The sequence below is a fragment of the Exserohilum turcica genome (assembly GCF_000359705.1).
Source record: "Exserohilum turcica Et28A unplaced genomic scaffold SETTUscaffold_13, whole genome shotgun sequence".
In the NCBI taxonomy this organism is placed as follows: Eukaryota; Fungi; Ascomycota; class Dothideomycetes; order Pleosporales; family Pleosporaceae; genus Exserohilum; species Exserohilum turcicum.
Window position 1 is genome coordinate 204,627 of NW_007359948.1, and position 19,476 is coordinate 224,102.

At 55.4% G+C, this 19,476-nt stretch overlaps 5 protein-coding genes across 5 annotated transcripts; 2 read left to right on the plus strand and 3 right to left on the minus strand.

Annotated features, from left to right (window-relative positions):
- Positions 1-1,230: 1,230 nt before the first annotated feature.
- Positions 1,231-1,878, minus strand: SETTUDRAFT_37652 (uncharacterized protein; the record flags this gene model as incomplete). Its single annotated transcript, XM_008024712.1, has 1 exon — positions 1,231-1,878. One exon carries the CDS (start codon positions 1,876-1,878, stop codon positions 1,231-1,233), a length of 648 nt encoding a protein of 215 aa, XP_008022903.1.
- A 5,158-nt stretch (positions 1,879-7,036) lies between these two features.
- Positions 7,037-9,405, plus strand: SETTUDRAFT_127610 (uncharacterized protein; the record flags this gene model as incomplete). Its single annotated transcript, XM_008024793.1, has 2 exons — positions 7,037-7,244; positions 7,334-9,405. The coding sequence occupies 2 exons, from the start codon at positions 7,037-7,039 to the stop codon at positions 9,382-9,384; spliced, it is 2,259 nt and encodes a 752-aa protein (XP_008022984.1). The 3' UTR covers positions 9,385-9,405.
- Positions 9,406-13,708: 4,303 nt separating this feature from the next.
- SETTUDRAFT_159549 (uncharacterized protein) lies at positions 13,709-14,842 on the minus strand (the record flags this gene model as incomplete). Its single annotated transcript, XM_008024794.1, has 3 exons — positions 13,709-14,029; positions 14,075-14,636; positions 14,796-14,842. 3 exons carry the CDS (start codon positions 14,840-14,842, stop codon positions 13,709-13,711), a joined length of 930 nt encoding a protein of 309 aa, XP_008022985.1.
- Positions 14,843-15,224: 382 nt separating this feature from the next.
- On the plus strand, positions 15,225-16,848 carry SETTUDRAFT_167710 (uncharacterized protein). Its single transcript, XM_008024795.1, has one exon. It carries the CDS (start codon positions 15,248-15,250, stop codon positions 16,727-16,729), a length of 1,482 nt encoding a protein of 493 aa, XP_008022986.1. The 5' UTR covers positions 15,225-15,247; the 3' UTR covers positions 16,730-16,848.
- A 314-nt stretch (positions 16,849-17,162) lies between these two features.
- SETTUDRAFT_167711 (uncharacterized protein) lies at positions 17,163-19,159 on the minus strand. Its single transcript, XM_008024796.1, has 3 exons — positions 18,926-19,159; positions 18,065-18,865; positions 17,163-18,016 (listed from the first exon to the last, which is right to left on the minus strand). Exons 1-3 carry the CDS (start codon positions 18,942-18,944, stop codon positions 17,406-17,408), a joined length of 1,431 nt encoding a protein of 476 aa, XP_008022987.1. The 5' UTR covers positions 18,945-19,159; the 3' UTR covers positions 17,163-17,405.
- Between the last annotated feature and the right edge of the window lie 317 nt (positions 19,160-19,476).

The window sequence follows — 19,476 nt, forward strand, 5'->3', positions numbered from 1 at the left end:
CACCTAGATAGTTCACCAACAAGTATGCTAGGTGCTGTTGAAAACCTAGTTAAAGGTGCGACTACTATTGCGCATGAGTTGGTGTTAGTCAAGAAACGGGTCTCTAAGCTTGAAGCAGCGAATGAAGCCGCCACGCGAAGGAGATCACACAAAAGAAAGCGGCTACAGAAAGGAGAGACCCTAACGATTAAAGAAGGAGAGAAACTGGCAACTCTAAAGGAGTCTAGGGCGCGTGGTAGTGGGAAGAAGGCAAAGAAGGGAGAGAGCGCTGAAGTAGGCGAACCGTCGCAAAGGCGCTGTAGACGCTGCGGTGAGACTGGACACAACTCGCGCACCTGCAAGCAAGATAAAGAGGTTGATTCTAAATAGATTAGCCTTTTCTAATTTCAATTTACTGTTGTTGTTGCGCTGTAATGGTTGCGCAACGGTGGTGAGGTTGATGGGGGCTTGGCATTTTCGGTCACTCGCTATTCTCGGCCACTCGCTATACTTTGACGTTAATAAAAAAACCCCCATATACTTTGTGCTGTCCCACTACCTTGGTCACGGGTCCATGTCGCGTGAGAAAGCGGGCGAGGGAGCGAGAAAGAGCCGGCGAAAGAGAAGGGAGTAAGACCCGTTTTTTTCCTGTCTCTCTCATCGGGATTTTCCTGGGTGTATCATCCGGGCACCTGGGCCACTCCCTTTGTACGTGGTACGTACGTAATTAATTCGCTGGATAGGCATAGGCGCCCAACCACGCGCAATTTTTTTGGGCGACTTGCCCCGGCATCTGGGCACGAGAGACGCAAGCTGATTGGTATGTTGGAGGGATGCTGAGATCTCGGGAGCCCATGTATGCGGGTCGGCGTAAAAGGATCGAGTTAGTTGCATGGACTTGACGGCTGCGTCCTTGCGATGGACGAGGGTGGTTGCTGCGGGAGGGTCGTCTTGTTACAGATGTTGTACTGTGGAGTATGGCATGCATCATGTATATTCCATGTCAAGGGGACTATTGAAGGCTTGTACAATGTCTCTTCTCTGATGCTGTCGTGTTGCGAGATGGCTCGTCGTCGAAGAAAGAGAAGAAGAAGAAGAAGAAGAAGAAAAAAAGCAAGGAGAAATATGTAAGCACCCTTTGTGCGCCACCAAAGTAAAGGGCCCGGTCACCTGCCCGTTAGAGAGCAGCCGAGAAGGATGGTGGGCTAACCAATCGTCAGGCCTGCAGTTCTTTGGCTGGGGCGGCACGGCTCAGAACGGTTGGTGGCTCTGGATCGTCAGTGTAAGGAGCGCAACCCTTGCCGTAGTGACGGGCCGTGTGGCAGGCCAGTGCAGCTTGACGTCTAGTAGACGAAAGCTTGCTACACATGTACATGCGTAGGTTGGCGGGCGAGGAGGCGAGGAGGCGGGAGGAGAAGCGAGGCGAAGCAAAAGAGAAGAAGACTGTGAGCCGTGGTTAAGGATAGCATCAGCAGGAGGGAATGTTTGCGTTGGCATGGCATGGATTGTGATTGGCGAGGCTGGTGCTGCGGCACGGCAGACGGGACATATTAACACGTCTTCTTCTCCTCTGGCAAGACGGCAGCGGTGGTTTTGTGGGGGCGCATTGACGGCGCAATGCTTTGTCGCTTGCGCTATTACGCCTCTGCTTAGCTGGCTGCAGGCCGTCTGCATGTTGGGCTTTTGCATGGCATCGTCTGGTAGGTACATGGTGCTACACCAAGGCGGGCCCAGAGTCGTCAAGCGGTTGCAGATGGGGTCGCTTGTGACAGGTCGACGGCAAATGCAGGCCTGGCATCTGCCGCCGCGTATTACTGCAGCGTTATCCATGTAGTCTAGTGTAAATGGTTTCCACGTCGCACCGAGGGCCAAAGTGCGGGCCGAAACTTTGAATGACATGTTGAGGTCATTGGCGCATGGTGAAGCGAGACTGGTGGTCCCAAGGCCGTACAGCTGGGAACTATACTAGAGGAGCTGCAAAACTATCTGCTACCCGTGTTTCAGAGGCGCTAGCATACATGTGTTTAATGTTTAGGTAGCATGATTGCGTAGTCGTTGGGTTGCCAAGCGTCCAGGGATGGGCATTTTTCACCTGATTCCAACGCCTTCCATGGTGTACATGTAGCTGGTCAGCCATCAGGCTCGAGGCAAACTTTGGCTGGAAGCACGTGTGCTGCATCAAGACAATGGCAATGGGACCGAGTGGGCGCGAGCCGACGAGTCGCAACGATGTGCAGAGAGCATGAATGTGGCTGCGATAACCCGCATATGGGACGGACAGACGCGACGCCCGCCAGTTGCCAAGCTTGGGTGGGTGGGCACGCTTGAGGCGCCACATACGCTATGCTTTGTTTTTTTTGTTGGTTGAGCAAAGGCGGCGTGTGTGGATAGTATGCATGGCTGGTTAGACGTCGGACGTGGCGGGCGGGCGGGAAGAGGGAAAGAGGCAGCCAGCAGCAGCCACGTCGGTACTTGGGATGTACTTTATTGAATCGATCATCAATGTATTGCCGTCACTGTCGCCAGGCACACACGCTCTGGGTTTGCCTCGCACGGGCGTGGCGTGTGTAAGCGGGGTAAGTCTGGACTGAATACTCATCATCTGTCTCACTTGTTAGTGCGGCATTGGGTTCAGTGCGAATCATGAGTGCGTGGGATGGGTTCCCGGCTGTGCGACGCGTGCACTATCGTGGTGATGGGATGGGGCAGGGGGTGGTCTTGGGATGGGGTCGTGGTGAGATGGGCAGAACAGTGAGGGTGGGAGGTTCCAGCCCACGCCTAGGCGGGTGCCCAAAAGGGCCTAGCGCCGACACGGCGGCGGGCCTGCAGGTACACGACGAGGCAGGGTGGGAAACAGGAGCGGAGAAGCACGTGTTGGGGTTGGCGGTGCACCCACCACGACCCTGGCGACTCGCAATGGCTCGGCCTTGGTGGTGGAGGAAGATAAGTAGGTAGTACTTGGTACTAGACGTCCACTACCAGCGGGACCGCAACGCACGCACGCGCCTGCATGGCGTGGTGGATACTCGGGTCAAGGTGGCATCCAGCGAGATGGCAGCACGGTGCATGCAGCCTCGACAGGCCGGCTGGCGACCTTTTCTTCTCGCGTCTATTTTGGGCCATGGCGCAGCGAGGCAGCGACGTCACCGTGGACAGGGCAATATCCGTAGTATACAGTATTCGCAGAGCAAAGGGGGGATGCGTAAGACGTGCATCCGCTTTGGCTGGAACGGCAGGAAAAAAAAAGGTGGAGGCATGGCGTAGTCGTCGGCGATGTGCGGTCCGGAACCACTGCAGGAACCAGGGGAAATGTGAGCAGTGCGCAGTGCAGTGGGCAAGGCGCAACAAAGGCTGTGTTGGCGGGCCCATGTGTCGCACGCGTCGTGCATGGCGGGTGTGAGGGGGGGGGTTTTTTTCTCTCTCTTGGTCGTGTTGTGCGTTGGGCGATGGTTGGGGAGAAGAGGAGAGCAGACTGGTCGGGGCGGTTGCAAGGAATTGCACCGTGGGTATGTCGTCGCATGTCGTCGCTCTTTCCCCGGCTAGGCAAGAACAGGCCGTGGGCGGCAGGCAGCGATGCTTGGCACGTGACGGCACTTTCACCTGCACTCTTGCTTCGGCCGCATCGGCGAGAGGGGCGCGAGGGGCGCGAGGGGCCAGAGGAGGGGGAGAGGGGGGGCTGCGGGCGAACGAGGGACGCTTGCTCGGCACACTGCCCCTCAACACCACCACGACACGACGTCGTACAGGCACACAAGATGCAAGCATGGCGAGGCCGGCACCAATGATACGACATATGGCCGTCGAGCGAGAATCGTGGTGGTGGCCATGTGCTCGCACGGCACTTGGAGCGCACACGGGCACGGCGCGCTATGGAGAATTTGTCGGTGTGCTCTTTGTGCGTCCAGTGCATGCGGCTCTAGGTACAAAAAAGAAACACGGCACAGAGCACCAGGGACGCTCGTCATACACACACAGACAGCGACGATGAACACGGCACGGTTGCACGGCCAGCGCAGCGCAGCGCAGCATGGCCTCGGGTGCCGTGCCGTGCCAGCTAGCCTCTAGTGCTCTCTGTTATGCTGCTGCCGTGGTTTCGGCCACGACACGAGCAGCAGCAGCAGCAGCAGCAGCAGCAGCAGCAAAAGGTAGCTGGCTGTGCTGCATGGCATGGATCGGGGGTGCAGGCTTGCTTGGCCCTCGACGCAGACGTCGGCACAGGTGCGTGCCGAAACGGGGCGCGAGATTTGGCAGTGGCAGTGGCAGGCGCAGTGGAAGGCGCAGGCAGTATCATGGCCGTGGTTGAGACGTGCCAAGTGAGGCGGGAGGGCGGGGTATGTCGAGCGCGACATGTCATCGGCAAGTGTCGAGCAGCAAGTAGGCCTCTTTTCGGCTGTTTCAGTGGCTGCCCATGTCTCAGGAGCGCGAAGATCTGCATACATAAGCGCGCACACTGACATGTCGGGCTGATCTGATGCTTGTCGCGATCCCCTTTTGCCACAGCCATAGTATGGATCCGCGGCAGCATGCGACCACATGCGACCGCCTGCATGGACACGACACCAACACCAACGACATGCATACATGTCTACATGCCGTCCGCAGTGGTACATGTAATGTACATGTACATGTAATGGTCCATGGCTGCCGTCAACGCCGTCCATGCCGCCCTATGTATAGCAGATGCAGGTGCAGACGATGCGCGCCCAAGGCCAGACCGGGAGAGAGAGAGAGAGAGAGAGAGAGAAGGAAAGCAAGCAAGCAAGCAAGCAAGAAAGAAAGAAAGAAAGAAAGAAAGAAAGAAAGAGAGGAAATGCGCACCTGGCACTCGTCGGCACCAACAGCTGTGATGCCAAATGCTCCGTCGCCCGCCGCCGCCCGCTTGCCCGGCACACGCCTCGTATTCTTGCGCGGTGCACAAATTGCGCGTTGCCGCTTAGTCATCCCGCTTGCCCGCCCACGCCCACACACCCACTCACTCACTCCCACACCCACGCCCACACACACACACACACACACACACACACACACACAACCCCCCCTCCCCTCAAAACGCCATCCCCGACAAACAACAACCACAACCACAACAACACCTCCGCCGCCGCCAACAGCAAAACACCATCAACACCGCCCGCACCCGCACCGGCTCACGCTCCAGCTTCCGCGCCAACGTCAGCGCCATGCTCCCATGCCCCTTCCCCTGCCCTGCCTGCCCTATCCTGCCTTCCCTGCCCTCCCTGCCTTCCTTGCCCTATGTGCTCGCCCCGTGCGCCCACTCGTCTTCGTACACTCTCACTCGCTCACTCACCTTAGTCACGTACTCACTCACTCACTCACTCACTCACTCACGCACTCACGCACTCACGCACTCACCCACACCCCCCATCTGTACATATACCCACACACCCACACCCGCGCGCTCACCATGCTCTGGAGATAGCCGTCGTCGGATCCTCCTCGGTTGCACAACAGCATGTGGCCGGCTCCGACGCAAATTGGACCTCACTCTGGCCTGCATGCCTCCGGGCCTAGACGTGGTCAGGGCAGACAGGCAGCAGATTTAACCGTTTTATTTGGCGCCTGTGGCCAATGAGGGCGCCCGCCGCGCGCCCCTGCGACGTTATATTGCTTAGGCCGACGTGTCGGGCCGCCTTCTGTTGTGTGCTCGCAGGCGCCGTAGGCTATGGGCATGCGAGGCCGGCGCTCCCCCGTCACGACCACGGCCCTGGTCGGTTCCCCTGCTGCCGCCCTCCCCAGCCACTACCACTACAAGCAAGTCGCACACGCCCAGGCGTTGGCCCTCGCAGCGGCTGCCACCCCTGTCCCTGCACGCCTTGGATGTCACTAGCCAGCATGGTGGAGCGCACAGGGCACCCAAGGCCTTCTCCACATGCTCCTCCGCCGCTGCACCAAGCCGCCATGGCCCAGTGTACATAGTGACATGATCCCTACTCGTGCTCGCACTCGACACCTCACCGGCCACAAATCCTCCTCCACCTCCGTGTCGTGTCACGGCATGCCCTACTCCTACTCCAGATAATCCCACCCACGCATGGTTGCCCGGCACCGCTCACGCTCCTTAGTCGCCTCGCTGTCCATCTCTCTCTCTCGCGCTCGCGCGTGTGTGTGGTGTGGCTTTCGCAACCACCACCACCACCACCCCCCCTCCTGTCTCACTTCGGTCTGTGCCCACCCGCCACTTCTGCCTCACCCCAAGCTCCCTGGTCGCATCCTCGTCTGCCACGACGCTGAGCCCGAGTCCCTTCAAATCACCCGTCGGCCTGAGGCACACAGTGGCCTGGTCCGTGGACAACGCTCCTTGCCTTCTTGTCCCCTCCTGCCCTGCGAATAAGCCGGCTTCCTTGCTGGGCCTTCCCGTATATTACCTTGACTCTTATTGCATACTCTGGACTGTCCCCTCTGCCCTCGTTTAACCCGCTGGTATTCCAAGCCTCGGCCAAGGTTAGTAGTCACTTCGCATCGCTTAGCTTCAACCCGCAAACACCCCCGTCCACTTCTAACGCATCATGCTCCAGTGGTCCCTACTACGCATAGACCCACTGACGCGTCCGGTAGTCGTACAGGCCTGGCCACTCCAAACTCACACCACCCACTCCCTTGTGCGCGCCATACCTCTCTCTCTCGTTGTCGCTCCAGGGTAGCTCCTGCAACCTGGATGGTTGTGGGTTTTGGACACCATTTGCCCGCCATTTGTGGAGACCTGCACAGTCCAACCCCCAATTGAGTACACCAGACTACGGCTTTCCGGTTCCGCTTACGCGCATTGGAGAACATGTTTTCATTTCATAAGAACGATGTGCCGCGTTCTCGACAATCGTCAGTAGACTCCCAGGCAACGGGAATTCAGGCTCCCGCCTTTGCTCAGGATCCTTGGACCGATCAACGTTCCATGTCCACGTCTCATGGCGGCACCCACTCACCCGACCACCACCACCACAGATTCAACCCCGCCCGGCGGAGTTCCGTCTTCAATCTGAGGTCGCGGAGTAACACTGCAACTTCCTTGACGCCCTCGTTGCTTTCCCTCGGCCAGCACGACATGGCCGAGCACGAGTCTTCATGGCATGAAAAGGGCCACCAATCCACCGGCTCGAGGAGGTCCTTGTTTCGAGGCAAGAAAGGAAAGAGATTGAGCGAAACGGGCGTCGTTGCCGCCCCCGCTGCCGACGAACAGGAAGAGGCCACCGACAGGCGCACGTCGATTCTACGAAAGAGCAGAAGGGGTACCAATCAATCCGAAGACGCATGTAAGTAGTACCTTTGCCAATCATTCATCCCCCCCCCCTTTGGGCCTTCTGAAGACTTATTCTTTTCTTCTTCTTCTGTTCTATTACAGCCACGAGCCTCATCAGCCGCATCTCTACTCCATTTGACTTTCAACACCTCTCTCATACCGATCGACACCAATTCGCTGCGCTCGAGCAAGCTGCCAGCGATAAATCAAGCCCAGGCTCCCACGCAGGGCACGTCGCACACCCTTACCACGCAGGCTCTGCACCAAGCACCAGCAACCCCTACTTCAGCAACTTCTCTTCCGAAAACTTGGCCTATGCCGAAAAACAATCTCCGTCTGTGGGCGTGGCCTCTCCACCTCACAGTCCCGAAATCAACTTTGCTCCCGACTATGCTGTGCAGTTTCAACCCTCGCGCCGACCGCTCCGTCTAGCCAGGTCCATCGAGAGCTTCTCTCAGCCCGGTGTGAGCCCTCGCAAGCACAGCCATGGTCCCTCTCTCACGTCGGCACCACTGGTTTCACCCCACAATCCTCTGGATGCTGCATACGAAGACAAGATGTCGGCTGCGCGCAGACTGTCTCGTTATAAGCGAGAGTCTGGTATCTGGGACTCGTTCTCACTGTCTGCTGTGACAACCCCAGAGCCCCTGCCAGAGATTGAAGAAGACACTTCGTACTTTGGCCATGCTCTAACTACACCAGACGATTCGGCCATCCATGCGACGACGCCTCCATTTAGCCCGAGTCTCGCAGACGTTGCCGAGGAGCCAGAGCACTTCGTGAGCCCAAGGCCTGCACCGCAGCCGCCGTTGAAGAGCCCTACGTCGCCGAAAGAGTCGTACTTTGGAGCCTTCTCGTTCCAAAACCAACAGTCACCAGTCAGTGGCAGGACACAGGCTCGAGCTCAGTTGGACGTCTCACCACGGGCTGGGCCTTCGCGCTCACGGCCCTCGTCGCAGCAGTCCGACACATTGGGCCCCACGAGCTTTTCGCGCAGAATGTCGATTCGGAAGCCTTTGCATCGTCGCCAGTCCAACACGTGGCGCGCAATCGAGGAGTCGTGGGAGGAAGACGTCGACTACATTTACGACAATGCGCTCGAAGCTGAGTGCGATCTGGAATGGGACCGTGCATCTGACCACGGCGCCCATCACTCACAAATCCCATCGATTGCGTATGCGCACAACCATCGCGAATCTCAAATCGTTCCCATCGACCGCGACTGCTTCCCTTCGGGCAGTTTCCGCTCGTCGCTGCTTGTTCCCCGCTCCAACAGCGTGCCAGACCTAGACCCCATCTCTGCCATATCTACCTCGACCTTGAGTACGGGACTACCGACGACGCCGTCTGATCTGTACAACTCTACTCACTACAACAACGAGACGGGTTTCGTTCTCAGTCCTTCGTTACTGGTACCTCAGGAGTACAAGGACACGCGGGATGTTACCTATGAAGATCTCCTGGACGAGTACGCCGAGTCTGATCGCCACTTTCCAATGCTCGACATGGGCCCGAGTACGACGAGCTCTGCCCGCAGCAGTCACGTCCGACTTAGCAGGCGAAGCTCGTACGACAGCAGCCTAATGTCTTCGATCCAGGGCTCTGGTCTGTGGAGCTCACCGGTTCGCCGTTCAGCGAGCTCGGCCGGAAGTGTACCAGAGCTGATTCCTTCTCGCCGTAACCGAAAGGAGCTTGGGGTCAGTGTCTTGTCGGATCAGTATGCTGAGCAGATTGCTTGCTTGCGTGAGGACGACGACATGACGCCGCCAGGACATGCCTCGGAAGGAAGGACATTCTTCGCTTCCGACGATGAAGCGCCCCACGACGAGGAGCGACAAGCCACGAATCCTCTTGCGACTGAGCTCAAGGCCTCGCTTGACCTTGCTCGGCGGGGGTCACGGCGTGGGCACCACATGACGGCCGAGGACGAGCTGGAAGAATCGCTCGATATGGTTGGTCGTGACTCTCAGCACTCGACTCGTGCTACGGCGCGCCAGCACAAGGCTGCTCTCTCTGATGGCGCGGCCAAGTTGCTTGCGTCGTCTCCTGTGGTGCTAGAAAAACCGACAAAGCCACGCAGCCGTGCAGCCACCACGACACAGTCTCGCCCACCTGTGCTCAGGCTTTTTCCAAACACACCTCGAGCTATATAAAGCCTTTGTCGACTGCAATCCCACCACCACCACCACACTTGGAACCACTCCGACGGACCTAATACGTTATTTCTTATCATCATCATCATCTACTTATACCACAGCCCAGGAGGCTCATCACGCAGAGCCAGCTGCGCTTCGTTTCGCCCCCCTCTACGGGAAAAAAAAACCAGCCATTATATTCTCTGTGCATATTTTACGACTTATGTTATTTCCTTCTCTCATGATCTACTGGCGGTCTCACCATGTGGGAAGAGCAAAAGGATCGAGGGTTTCCCATTGTCAGTCATCTCCACCAACCAGCTTGGATATTTCATTGTGTCATTTTCTGTCGGCCCATTTGGAGTGCATTGTGTCGGCGCACTCTTGTCTTGTTTTGTCCCGCCCATAGAAGTGTCTTTTCAGCGTTCTGGGCAACGTCTGTCTCTCCCCTTTGTCTGCGTAAAGAAGCAATTTTGATATAGAGGTACCGGAGTGTAATTCCCCCCCATGGGATGTTCAGGACATGGATCGCGGCGTCGATCTTGTCCGAGGACAACGACGACGTTGCGTCGGAAAGCATATGGCATTCGCATCAAAGCAAATTCAACTACTTGATCTGATTACCACGAGTACCGGCATGCTTTGTTCTGCTTCCAAGTGATGCCCAATTGACCATGTCGAGGCATGCCAGGACGGGACCTGATGAGTCATAGGACGGCTCCAGCCCCAGCGCGTGCCTTGTATGGTTGGGCGTTGTGGCGTATTCTGGTCCCAAGCATAAGCCGTAGTAACTACAGAGGTGGCTTTCAAAAGTTCTTGCTGACAGGGGTTCCTTGGTTACCACCGAAAATATAGCCGAAGACTAAGAATCATACTATATTCGCAACTAAAAGCCCTTAAAATGGGAGTTTGGAGAGAATAATAGCTACTAAAGTATACACTTACAGTAATACACTAACTATATTAGGCATTATTTCTTGCACGCTAAGTAAATAATGGAAACGTTATCACGAGAGTTCGGTCCGATGGATCCGCGCCTTAGCAAGAACTTTTGAAAGCCACCTCTGTAGCCCCCGACGCTTCCGCACCGCACCAGACGTGACCCAAGCTCGTCATGCAACGGGCAAACAAAAATAAACTACACGCCGATAAAACGAGTGGATATAGGTATATTGAGGGTGGCGGCAAGAAGGGAAAAAATGCCTCTCTCAGTGTGTGTGTGTGTGTGTGTCTCTCTCTCTCTCTCTCTCTCTCAAGTGTCTGGCACGGATGCACAAAACAAAGGCCAAAGTTAGCAACACTCGACTCCCACTTGCATTCGACACCAAGTAAGTAAATACGTACCCCCACCACGCCGAAACATCCCAAGAACCCACCACGTCAACGACGAACCCCCTTCCCCCCCCCAGTCCCAGTCCCAGTCCCAGTCCCCGTCCCCGTCCCCGTCCCAGTCTTGCATATCCCTCCATGCCCCGAACCTGCATGTCCTTGTTTCTTTTTTTCGTGACCCTGTCATATGTACATGTATATACTCAATCTACATACTACATGCACATGTGCAGCGGCGTCACCGACACTACTTTACTTGCCTACTTTACATGTCTTTCTTTTTTTTTTGTCGCGCACATGACTTACGCACGCTACTTAGGCCACGCCATGCCATGCCACGCCTCGCCTCATATTCGCGACCGTTTGGTGTTTCCGGCTGGTTGCGACGACGAATGAGAAAATGCACCGCTCACCATATACGCGGCTACTTGGTTAGTTTAGTTGGCTAGCGGGTGTGGTTTGCCTTGATGTACGAGAAACTACTGCTAGTCGGGTGCATGGTCGGCTTCGCCCATGTACATGCAACCAAGTCTTTTGCATGCCGCGCGTCGCCATAGCCCCCTTTTTCATCTTACATCTTACACTTACATCTTACATCTTGCATGGTACGTGTGTAGGTGAAGTAGGGTAGTAGGGGACGACGAACCCCCACATTCATGTCTATGTTTGTACCCCCCCACTCTCACATTGGTACCTACTTGATAATAAGTAGTAAGTGCGTAGGTAGGTACATGGATAGATCGGGATACCTGGATAGTAAACATACATGTGCACGAGGACAAAAGGACAAGGGACCCCCCCCCTTCCCCTTCGTCCCCTTCCTCCACTACTACCCCACCACTTTTCTTGCGTTCTGTCTCTTTGAAAATGCCAAACAAGGTCACTTGACTTTGGAACTTGAACTTGGCTGAGACTTGAGTCTGAACATGGCTAGGTAGGTCCAACCAACCTGGAACTACTATGCTATGTCAAGTCAAGCGTGTTCCTTGGAACTTGCTCCAGTGCCAGTGCCTGCGTCCACTCTATGTATCCAAGACCCGCAAATCTAACGGTGTTTTGCGGTAACCCCCACGTTCGCGGGGGCAAATGGATACTTGGTAGATGGATACAAGACAAGTACTATCAACGGAGCATCGTGGAATGGCCAAGATCGGCGGGTAAGCACTGCGATGCAGCCGCAACGGCCGCGGGGCGTGGCGTGGCGTGGGCGTGGCATGGTGGTAAGCAAGTAAGCAGCGAATGAGAAAGAGTTCTCAGCCTTGCCTTTCCTTACTTGCTTACCTACTTCTAGACTTCTAGCCCAGCCTACGTGTACCTATCTATGTACAAACATGGCTGTTTCCGTCTGTGCGCTTACAAACCCAATTTCTTCCCAAGATACGCAGGCGACGCGTGATTATGGTCATGTGCTCACATCCCTCCCACCCTCCATCTTCCTATACCGCTCTTTCTTCACGGGTGTGTTTCTCGGCGTCACAAGTGCATCACCGCAGCCGTTGGTGGGTGTGGTTGAATTCGTCCGGATATCAAACCTAAAAGGTACGTACATGGACAAAGCGTTGGATCAAGTATAACTCCATACACAACGACTATTTTGAGCCCAAAACGGGCATAAGTACGTAGATATTTGCTAATGCGGCTGCCTTCGCGTCGGGACGCCCACCTACCGTGTATCTGAGCCTGGAGCATGCGGATGCGGAAATAAAGTACCCCCCCCCTGCTTGCTGGCTCGCTGGTGCCGGCTGCTGGCGCCATGGGTGGGTAGCTGGCATTTAAGGCAGATCGCCCGGCTTGCACGGTATGTCCACGCGACGGAACGACAAGCGAGGGTTTCCTGGCCGCTAAAGGGGATGAAGAGGCGCGCGGGCGTGTGCGTGAGCCAGAGACACAGATAGAGACAGGGCTGACTTAGTTGGTATCAGATATACCTGCCCCCCTGTGCGTTATAGTTACATGTGGGGACTTGGGCTGAGCAGGGCAAGGAGATGAGAATCAACGAAGAAGAGGAGGGAAGAAAAAAAATAAATAAACAAATAAAAGTCACTACATATTACTGGGTGTGGAATGTGCGGTGTGTTGGCCACCGTGTCAGAAGGGCTGGGGGAGGGGGGGGGGTTTGGTTCTAGTGAGAAGGTTTAAGCAGTGTGATGAACTAGCATGGAAACTGTTTTTTTTGTTTCGCTCGTCACATCAACGGTGAGGGCTTTTTTTTCTGCATCCTTCGACATGACCATGCATAACACCATCGTCATCACACGTCCCGCATCTGAACCAGATAGATTACCCCGACCCCGCAATACGTATCTACCCGTTGCCCTTTGCCCGATCTCCACCGTGAGATGAGATGCGGGCCAGCAAAAACAAAAAAAATCAGAAGCGGCTGAGAAACAAACATCGAAAATCGAAACCAACCAAACATGGTGCATCAACGTCAAACACGCGAAAACCGTTAGGCCCGGTAAACGTCGATGCGAGGCCGATCGCTCCCGGGGGAGGTTGCAAAAACAAACCCACCGGCAGTTGGGGAACGGGCATCAGAGGAAAAAAAAAAGAGTCATGTATCCTCGTCTCCTTTGTTCCACCCACCCACCATGCAAGTCACTGATCATTGCCGTTAACGCGCCCCCGTTGTTCGTCTAGAACTGAGCGCCGGGTTATAGGGTCCAAGCGTCGAGTATACGGTATATTGAGCCGGGTAATATACGCTGGGGAGGGTCGGCTGGCTGGCTGGCAAGGTGGCTTCGTTTGACAGGACAGGGGAACATTAGGCTTTTTATTCGGTCCGCGCGGAACGACGGGCGGTTGGACGATGTGCGTTGGCGGCTGTGAGTATATAGGCAAGGGGTAGTATCCATATACGTACGTGTATGTGCGCATGTGTGATGGACTCGCAAAGGGAAAAGGGGACGGTTGGTTGTGGGACAAGGAGACACTGGGCTGACGACTTGAATAGGATCTGCAGTGTGCAGTGAGGCTTTCTAGCACTCAGCCTATGTGTGTGCGAGGCGCCTCTTCACCTCGCCGACCACATGTCGCGGGGGATAGGCGCTGCGGCGTCGATGTTTTTGTCCGACAATGAGGCCATCTTGAGTCGTATCCCAGAGACTGCATCATCTTCCAACAACACTATCATCGCCGCCGTCTTCTCGGCAGCATCTACCTGCCTCATTGGTTGCTTATCGGCTTTTGCGTCAAATGTAGCGCTGATGCTAGAGTACCCAAGCTCTCTCGCAAGAACCATCCCTTGTTCAATCAAGGTGCTACTATTCGGTGCAATCACTATCCAAACATCGATGTTGCGCCTGTAAATTACCGGCTTCTTCTGCTCTTTACTCTGCAGTAGAGCGAATATGTGGTCAATGCCAAATCATATGCCTACGCATGGAACGTCTCGACCGCTGAACATGCCTACAAGATTGTTGTACCGGCCTCCGGCTGGAATACTGCCAATGGATGTGCTTGCCTGGTACTGAGGGACAACCTCATATATCAGGCCAGTGTAGTAGTCTTGTCCTCGGGCTAACGACAGCTGCAGTTGGACATATTTGGCGACGTCATAGGCGCTGAGATATCGCATGAGCAGTTCCATCTCTTCCACGCCTTGTCTTACGTCCGTGTTGGTCGATAGGAATGTGTCTGAAGTAAGGAGTGCCAATTTCGAGGTAATATCTGCTACTGTTTCTCGCAGCAGATACTCACCCAGTTCGGTAGCGATACTGGACTCGAGACCCTTTTCTTCCATTTCTTTCTTGGTTTCGCTCCACGGAAATTTGTCGAGCTTGTCGACTGCTGAGCCAATGGGACGCAAGAGGGCTTGTGGGACACCAATTGCTGCAAACATGCCGTTCAGGATCAAGCGGTGATTGATCCTAATCCCGACGGGTAGCTGGAGTGCCTCGAAGACTTCAGCCGCTATGTATAAGACTTTGGCGTCTGCTACCCTGGGGTCTTACACCAACTTTGTATCCTCTCCAGACATTCCCGTCAAGTAGCTTTTGAGCTCAAAGGCAGGTGTATCGACTTGTTCGCCGCCGTGAAGTCAAAAGACGTTGAGCATGTGGTCAAAGACGTGGTTCCGTACGGCAATGTCATCTCCATACCAGTCTCGAGTGGCCTTGGGTATGTTGAGTTGTGCTGGCATCCGCATTCATTTTTCCAAGTCGCTTGGGTAGATGCGTGAAGCGATGTAGGATGCATTACCCTCGGTCTTACATGTCGGTTGAGCAGCTATCACAAAGTCAATAGTTTCCAAGGCACCCGTGTCTGACAAAGTAGGAACCCAAAGCCATCCGGACGATGCAATACATTGCCAGTAACAAACGAGTGAATGTTGTTGGACGAAAGATGACGTTATGCCGTTTCAGGCGGAGACACGGCACGTCGCAGTTATTTGGCCGAGGGCGAGATACGTCATCAGCCGCTTCCGCCACCTCCGCCACGCCCTCTCTGTGAATACCTTATTAGTTCCCCCCCAGGCGCTGACTTTGCAACTCTTTGAGGACCCTTTGCACTCGGCCTGCCTGGATAGAAAATCGCTCAACCATTGCCCATCATGGTTTTCGGGATGGGCCCCCTTACGCCGCGGCGTTTTCTGGTGTTGGGATCGGCAGGTGTATTGTTCGTCACCTTCATCCTCGCCTTGACGCCTATTACATCGCCGCTTCCGCCATACACCGGGCCGTACGAGGTGGGGATCCTGGATGTCGAGACTGAGGTCGAGAAGAAGGTGATTCATGACGCGGTCCTCAAGGATACCGGCAACAAGGCCTTTGAACTGGAGACGCTAGCCATTACCCTATACTACCCTTCTTCGCTGCCTCTGGCGCCTCAGCATCGACGACCATGGGCACGTCCGTGGCTCCCTCAACCCGCATCGCTCATCGCCGAAGGTTATGCCCGCCTTGCAGGAGTCCCGAAACTATCGTCCGTCTTCAAGTTTGCAATGTGGGCTTTTGGCTCCAGCACTGTCATCCCGGGTGTTGTGGACGCGCCCATTCTCTCGAGTTCAGAGCATATTCTCGGCGACGACAATGAATTCGACAAGGCAATAAGCGAGGCCCAGAAAGAGCATCATGAATTGAAGCGCGATGGCGACAGTGCAACGCTGCCATGTATGGTCTTTACCCACGGCATGGCCGGCATGAGCCAGAGTTATGCCCACTACCTCGGAAGCATTGCAAGCCACGGCTACGTCGTCGCCGCAGTTGAACACCGCGACGGAAGCGGCCCCGGCACAATCATCCACCGTCCCAACGGCACCGAGAGAACCGTGTGGCACCTGAAGCTCGAGGACCTGGAAGCCAGCCCGGCCATGACGATTCTCGACCTCAAAGCCGCCCAGCTCAACTTCCGCGAAGCCGAAATCAGCGAGACCATCAAGCTCTTTGCACGCCTCAACGCCGGCGACGCCCCTGTTGTAAATCTCAAGCCCGACTCCCCGCGCAACGCACTGCCCGGCTTCAAAAACCGGCTCGACCTCTCGGCCGTCACAGTCAGCGGCCACTCGTACGGCGCAACGGGCGCAATGCAAGCCCTCAAGTCGGCGGGCACGGCCTCGATGCCTATCAACGGAGGCATTGCGCTGGATCCAGGCAAAGAATCCGGGCCCCTGAACAAGGACATGGACGTGCCGATTCTCGTGCTGCAAAGCGGCAAGTGGACAGACGATCAAACGCAGTTTTACGACCAAGGCTGGCATTTCAACGTGGTACGAAAAATCATCGAGAGCGTGAACACGGGCTGGTTCATGACGCTGGCGGGCTCGGCACACCCTTCGTGCACCGATGCTCCACTCATTGTGCCGCTGATCATGAAGTGGGTTACCGGTACTACGCTGAGTAGCCAGCAAGCGTTGCACGAATACATTGATGCCTCGGTCGCGTTTCTGGAGTACCTACGTACCGGCGAGAAGAAGGGCGTGCTGGCGAGTCCCGTGACGAATGCCAAAGGCCCGTTTTTGGACAATGGCGAGAATAGAGATATGGTCAGTGGGCCTCATGGAGCGCAGTGGGAGGTTCATGTTGTTCCGCAGTAGAATACGAATTTTTCCCTCTTGAGTCTGTGTAATATAGTAATATCGAAATTGTTGCGCTTGGATCGACTGTTACATAGGTTGTGCAGTGATAATCCGTCATGAAAACAGAACAAGTTCAGTGCCAATGCCTCCATGAGAAAAAAGCTCCGTTACATAGCTACCAAGGGACTTGCAGTTTCCACCTTCATAAAGCCATCTCTCTTCCTCTCCATCTCACCTACATTCACACTTCACACACACATCTAAGCAGACATACTATAATAAGAAACACACTTAGTATTGAGCAGCGGCTTGAACTAATCTTCTACAGAAAACTAAATACACAAAGTGGTCACGGTATGCAAAAAATATATAGTCAAGTCAAGTGCCAAGTGAAATCTGAAAGTAGTAGAAACATCAGAATAAGGCAGATGGGCATGGGAGGGGTATAATAATGCATATGCAATAGAACAGAATGCTTTTGCACGCACAAGATGTAGTAGGGGATTGTGATGGCAAATGAACAAGGGGAGAAAGAAAGAAAGAAAGGATGCAAGATGCTGAGGGGATGATGGTGATGAACAAGAACAAAAGATGCAAAATGTTGAGGGGAATTCTAAACTGGGCTTGGATCGGACTTGCGGACGTGTGAGCAGAGACGGATGGACGAGGGATAATGAGGAGAGCAAAAACTGCTCTATTTCCCCCAGAAACCTTTTTTCCCACCTCTTCCACCGACTGTACTGCCGCCGCCTCTTGGTCTGGGCTGCTGCTTCTTTTGCTTCTCCAGCCTCTTGCACGTCACGTCGGCTTTGACCATCATGAAGTTCTGGTCAAAGACATGGCCATTGGCATTTCCACACCTTTCCAGCGCAGGGGCAAGTGCCAATTCTACTCTTCGGCCGCGGGGGCTGCTACTGCCATAGCCACCGTTTCCGTCATCGTCATCGTCGTCTTCAAACACGTCTTCCATTTCGCTATCGTAGTAGCCGTAGCCCCAATACTGGTCTTTCTTACCGCCAGTAAAGGTGACGAAGCGGTAGTCGGCGAGCTGGCGCTTCATCTTGAGATCTAGCGCTACTGATGCAGAGACAATGGTGCCCAATTGTTCTTTTCCAGCACGAAGTGACTGTGTAGCCCATGGGCGCAGCTTGCGGCGCATACGGCTACAGAAGCGGGAGATTTGTTTGAGTACAGGTGTTGCGTCAAAAGTAGGACGCCATTTGCCGTCTACTTGGGGGACAAGGAGGTTTACGGTGAGGGCGCGCCATCGGTGGTACTCTTGGGCTTCGGCTTCGTTTTTGACAGCTGTATCTGTTAGCATGGCTCAATTGGCAGGGAATGGATAGAGCATACCCTGTCGCAATGTATCGTTGATGTCGCGCAATTTCTTGTCGCCGAGTTTGCCTGCCCAGACATAGCCACTGCCCTTTTGCCAGTTGTTGAAAATCTTTTGTTGCAGTCGCATCCACACGTATGCTTGTATGAGAAGCGGGCGATCGTCGGGATCCTTCAGATAGACGTGGTAGTTGTCTGTGAGGTTTCCAAACAGCTTCTTCGCCCTTTGCATGTACGGGCGCTTGTTTGAAGACTTGATGGGGCCGGTAAAGTATTCCTCGCTCCACAGGCGTATTTCATAGCGCAGTGCGAGCAGCTCTTCAATGAGCGTGTCCTCTTCCGACTTTTGCGACCTGGGGCTGTGTGCAGACAGGACGTGCGAACCCATGCTCTTGCGCTGCAGCTCCTTGCGGAGGGCGTCGCGCTCCTTGGTGAGCTGGTAGAAGCGCTGGACCAGGTCATCCGGGCTGGTTCCGCGCGAGGTGCCCAGGCGCGAGGGGCTCTTGGGGGGCACATTGGGGCTGGCTTTTGCGCTGAGGAAGCGCTGGGGGTTAGGCGAGGGCGAACTAGAATCCTCAGAAGACGACTCTGCAGAAGTAGCAGTGATCTTTTCGAACTGCAATGGGGGGATGGACTGCGTCTTGCGGCGCTGCCTGGGGATCAGGACTTCCTCGTCGGACCACTCGTCGCCTACGTCATGGAAGGGGTAGGCCTTGTCGGAGGTAGCCATGTCGGCGGACGAGGCGGGCGAAGCGTCTTGGATCACCTCGGCGGAGGGGCACGTCAGCTTGAGCGACTTTAGAGTGGAATCGCGAACGTCTGTTGCGACGGACCGATCAGCACGCTATACCCCAACAGCTTGGATGCGCGCATACCCACCGGGAGAGAGAGTGGCCATGTCAGTGGGCGGCTCGCATTGTGGGCTCGCGGCGTATGTATGTATTACGGACTGCAGGCGATGTATGTGCTCAGTGTCGATCCCGCGGACGGCCCAAGAGCTGTGCTATGGCAATTGTCTGGCACTGAGAGTTTCCGAGATGAGGATGATGATGATGATGATGTCGTCGTCGCCGGCAGTGGGCAGTCAGTCGACGTCAGCAGCAGCCGTAGCAGCAGAGGTGATGGCGGGGCCGGCGACGAGAGGCATTGTTGAGGGGGGGGAGGGGAGGCCCGGAGCAGCGACGAGAAGAGGCCATGGCTTCAAGCAAGCTTCTGGAGCTCGTCGGTCCCAGTCAGTGCCAGTCGGTGCCAGCCTCGCAGGGCTTGGGCGCGAAGGGCTGGCGGTTGGCCGGCAGCCAGTCAGGTGGGCGGGCGATGAGACGACGACTGCATTCGACTGCATTCACACCAGTGACGTGTGACGGTGCAGGGAGAGATGCAGCAACATGCACCGGCCGCGTCGCCCGCTGTCATTGGCTGCTCGCCGGCGA

What these genes read in the sequence shown, in the direction of transcription:
- SETTUDRAFT_167710 (XM_008024795.1), top strand. Translation starts at nt 15,248, where the DNA reads ATGGTTTTCGGGATGGGCCCCCTTACGCCGCGGCGTTTTCTGGTGTTG.
- SETTUDRAFT_167711 (XM_008024796.1), bottom strand. An exon ending in CAACGATACATTGCGACAGG is followed by an intron (nt 18,017 to 18,064) that starts GTATGCTCTATC and finishes TAACAGATACAG; the next exon opens with CTGTCAAAAACGAAGCCGAA.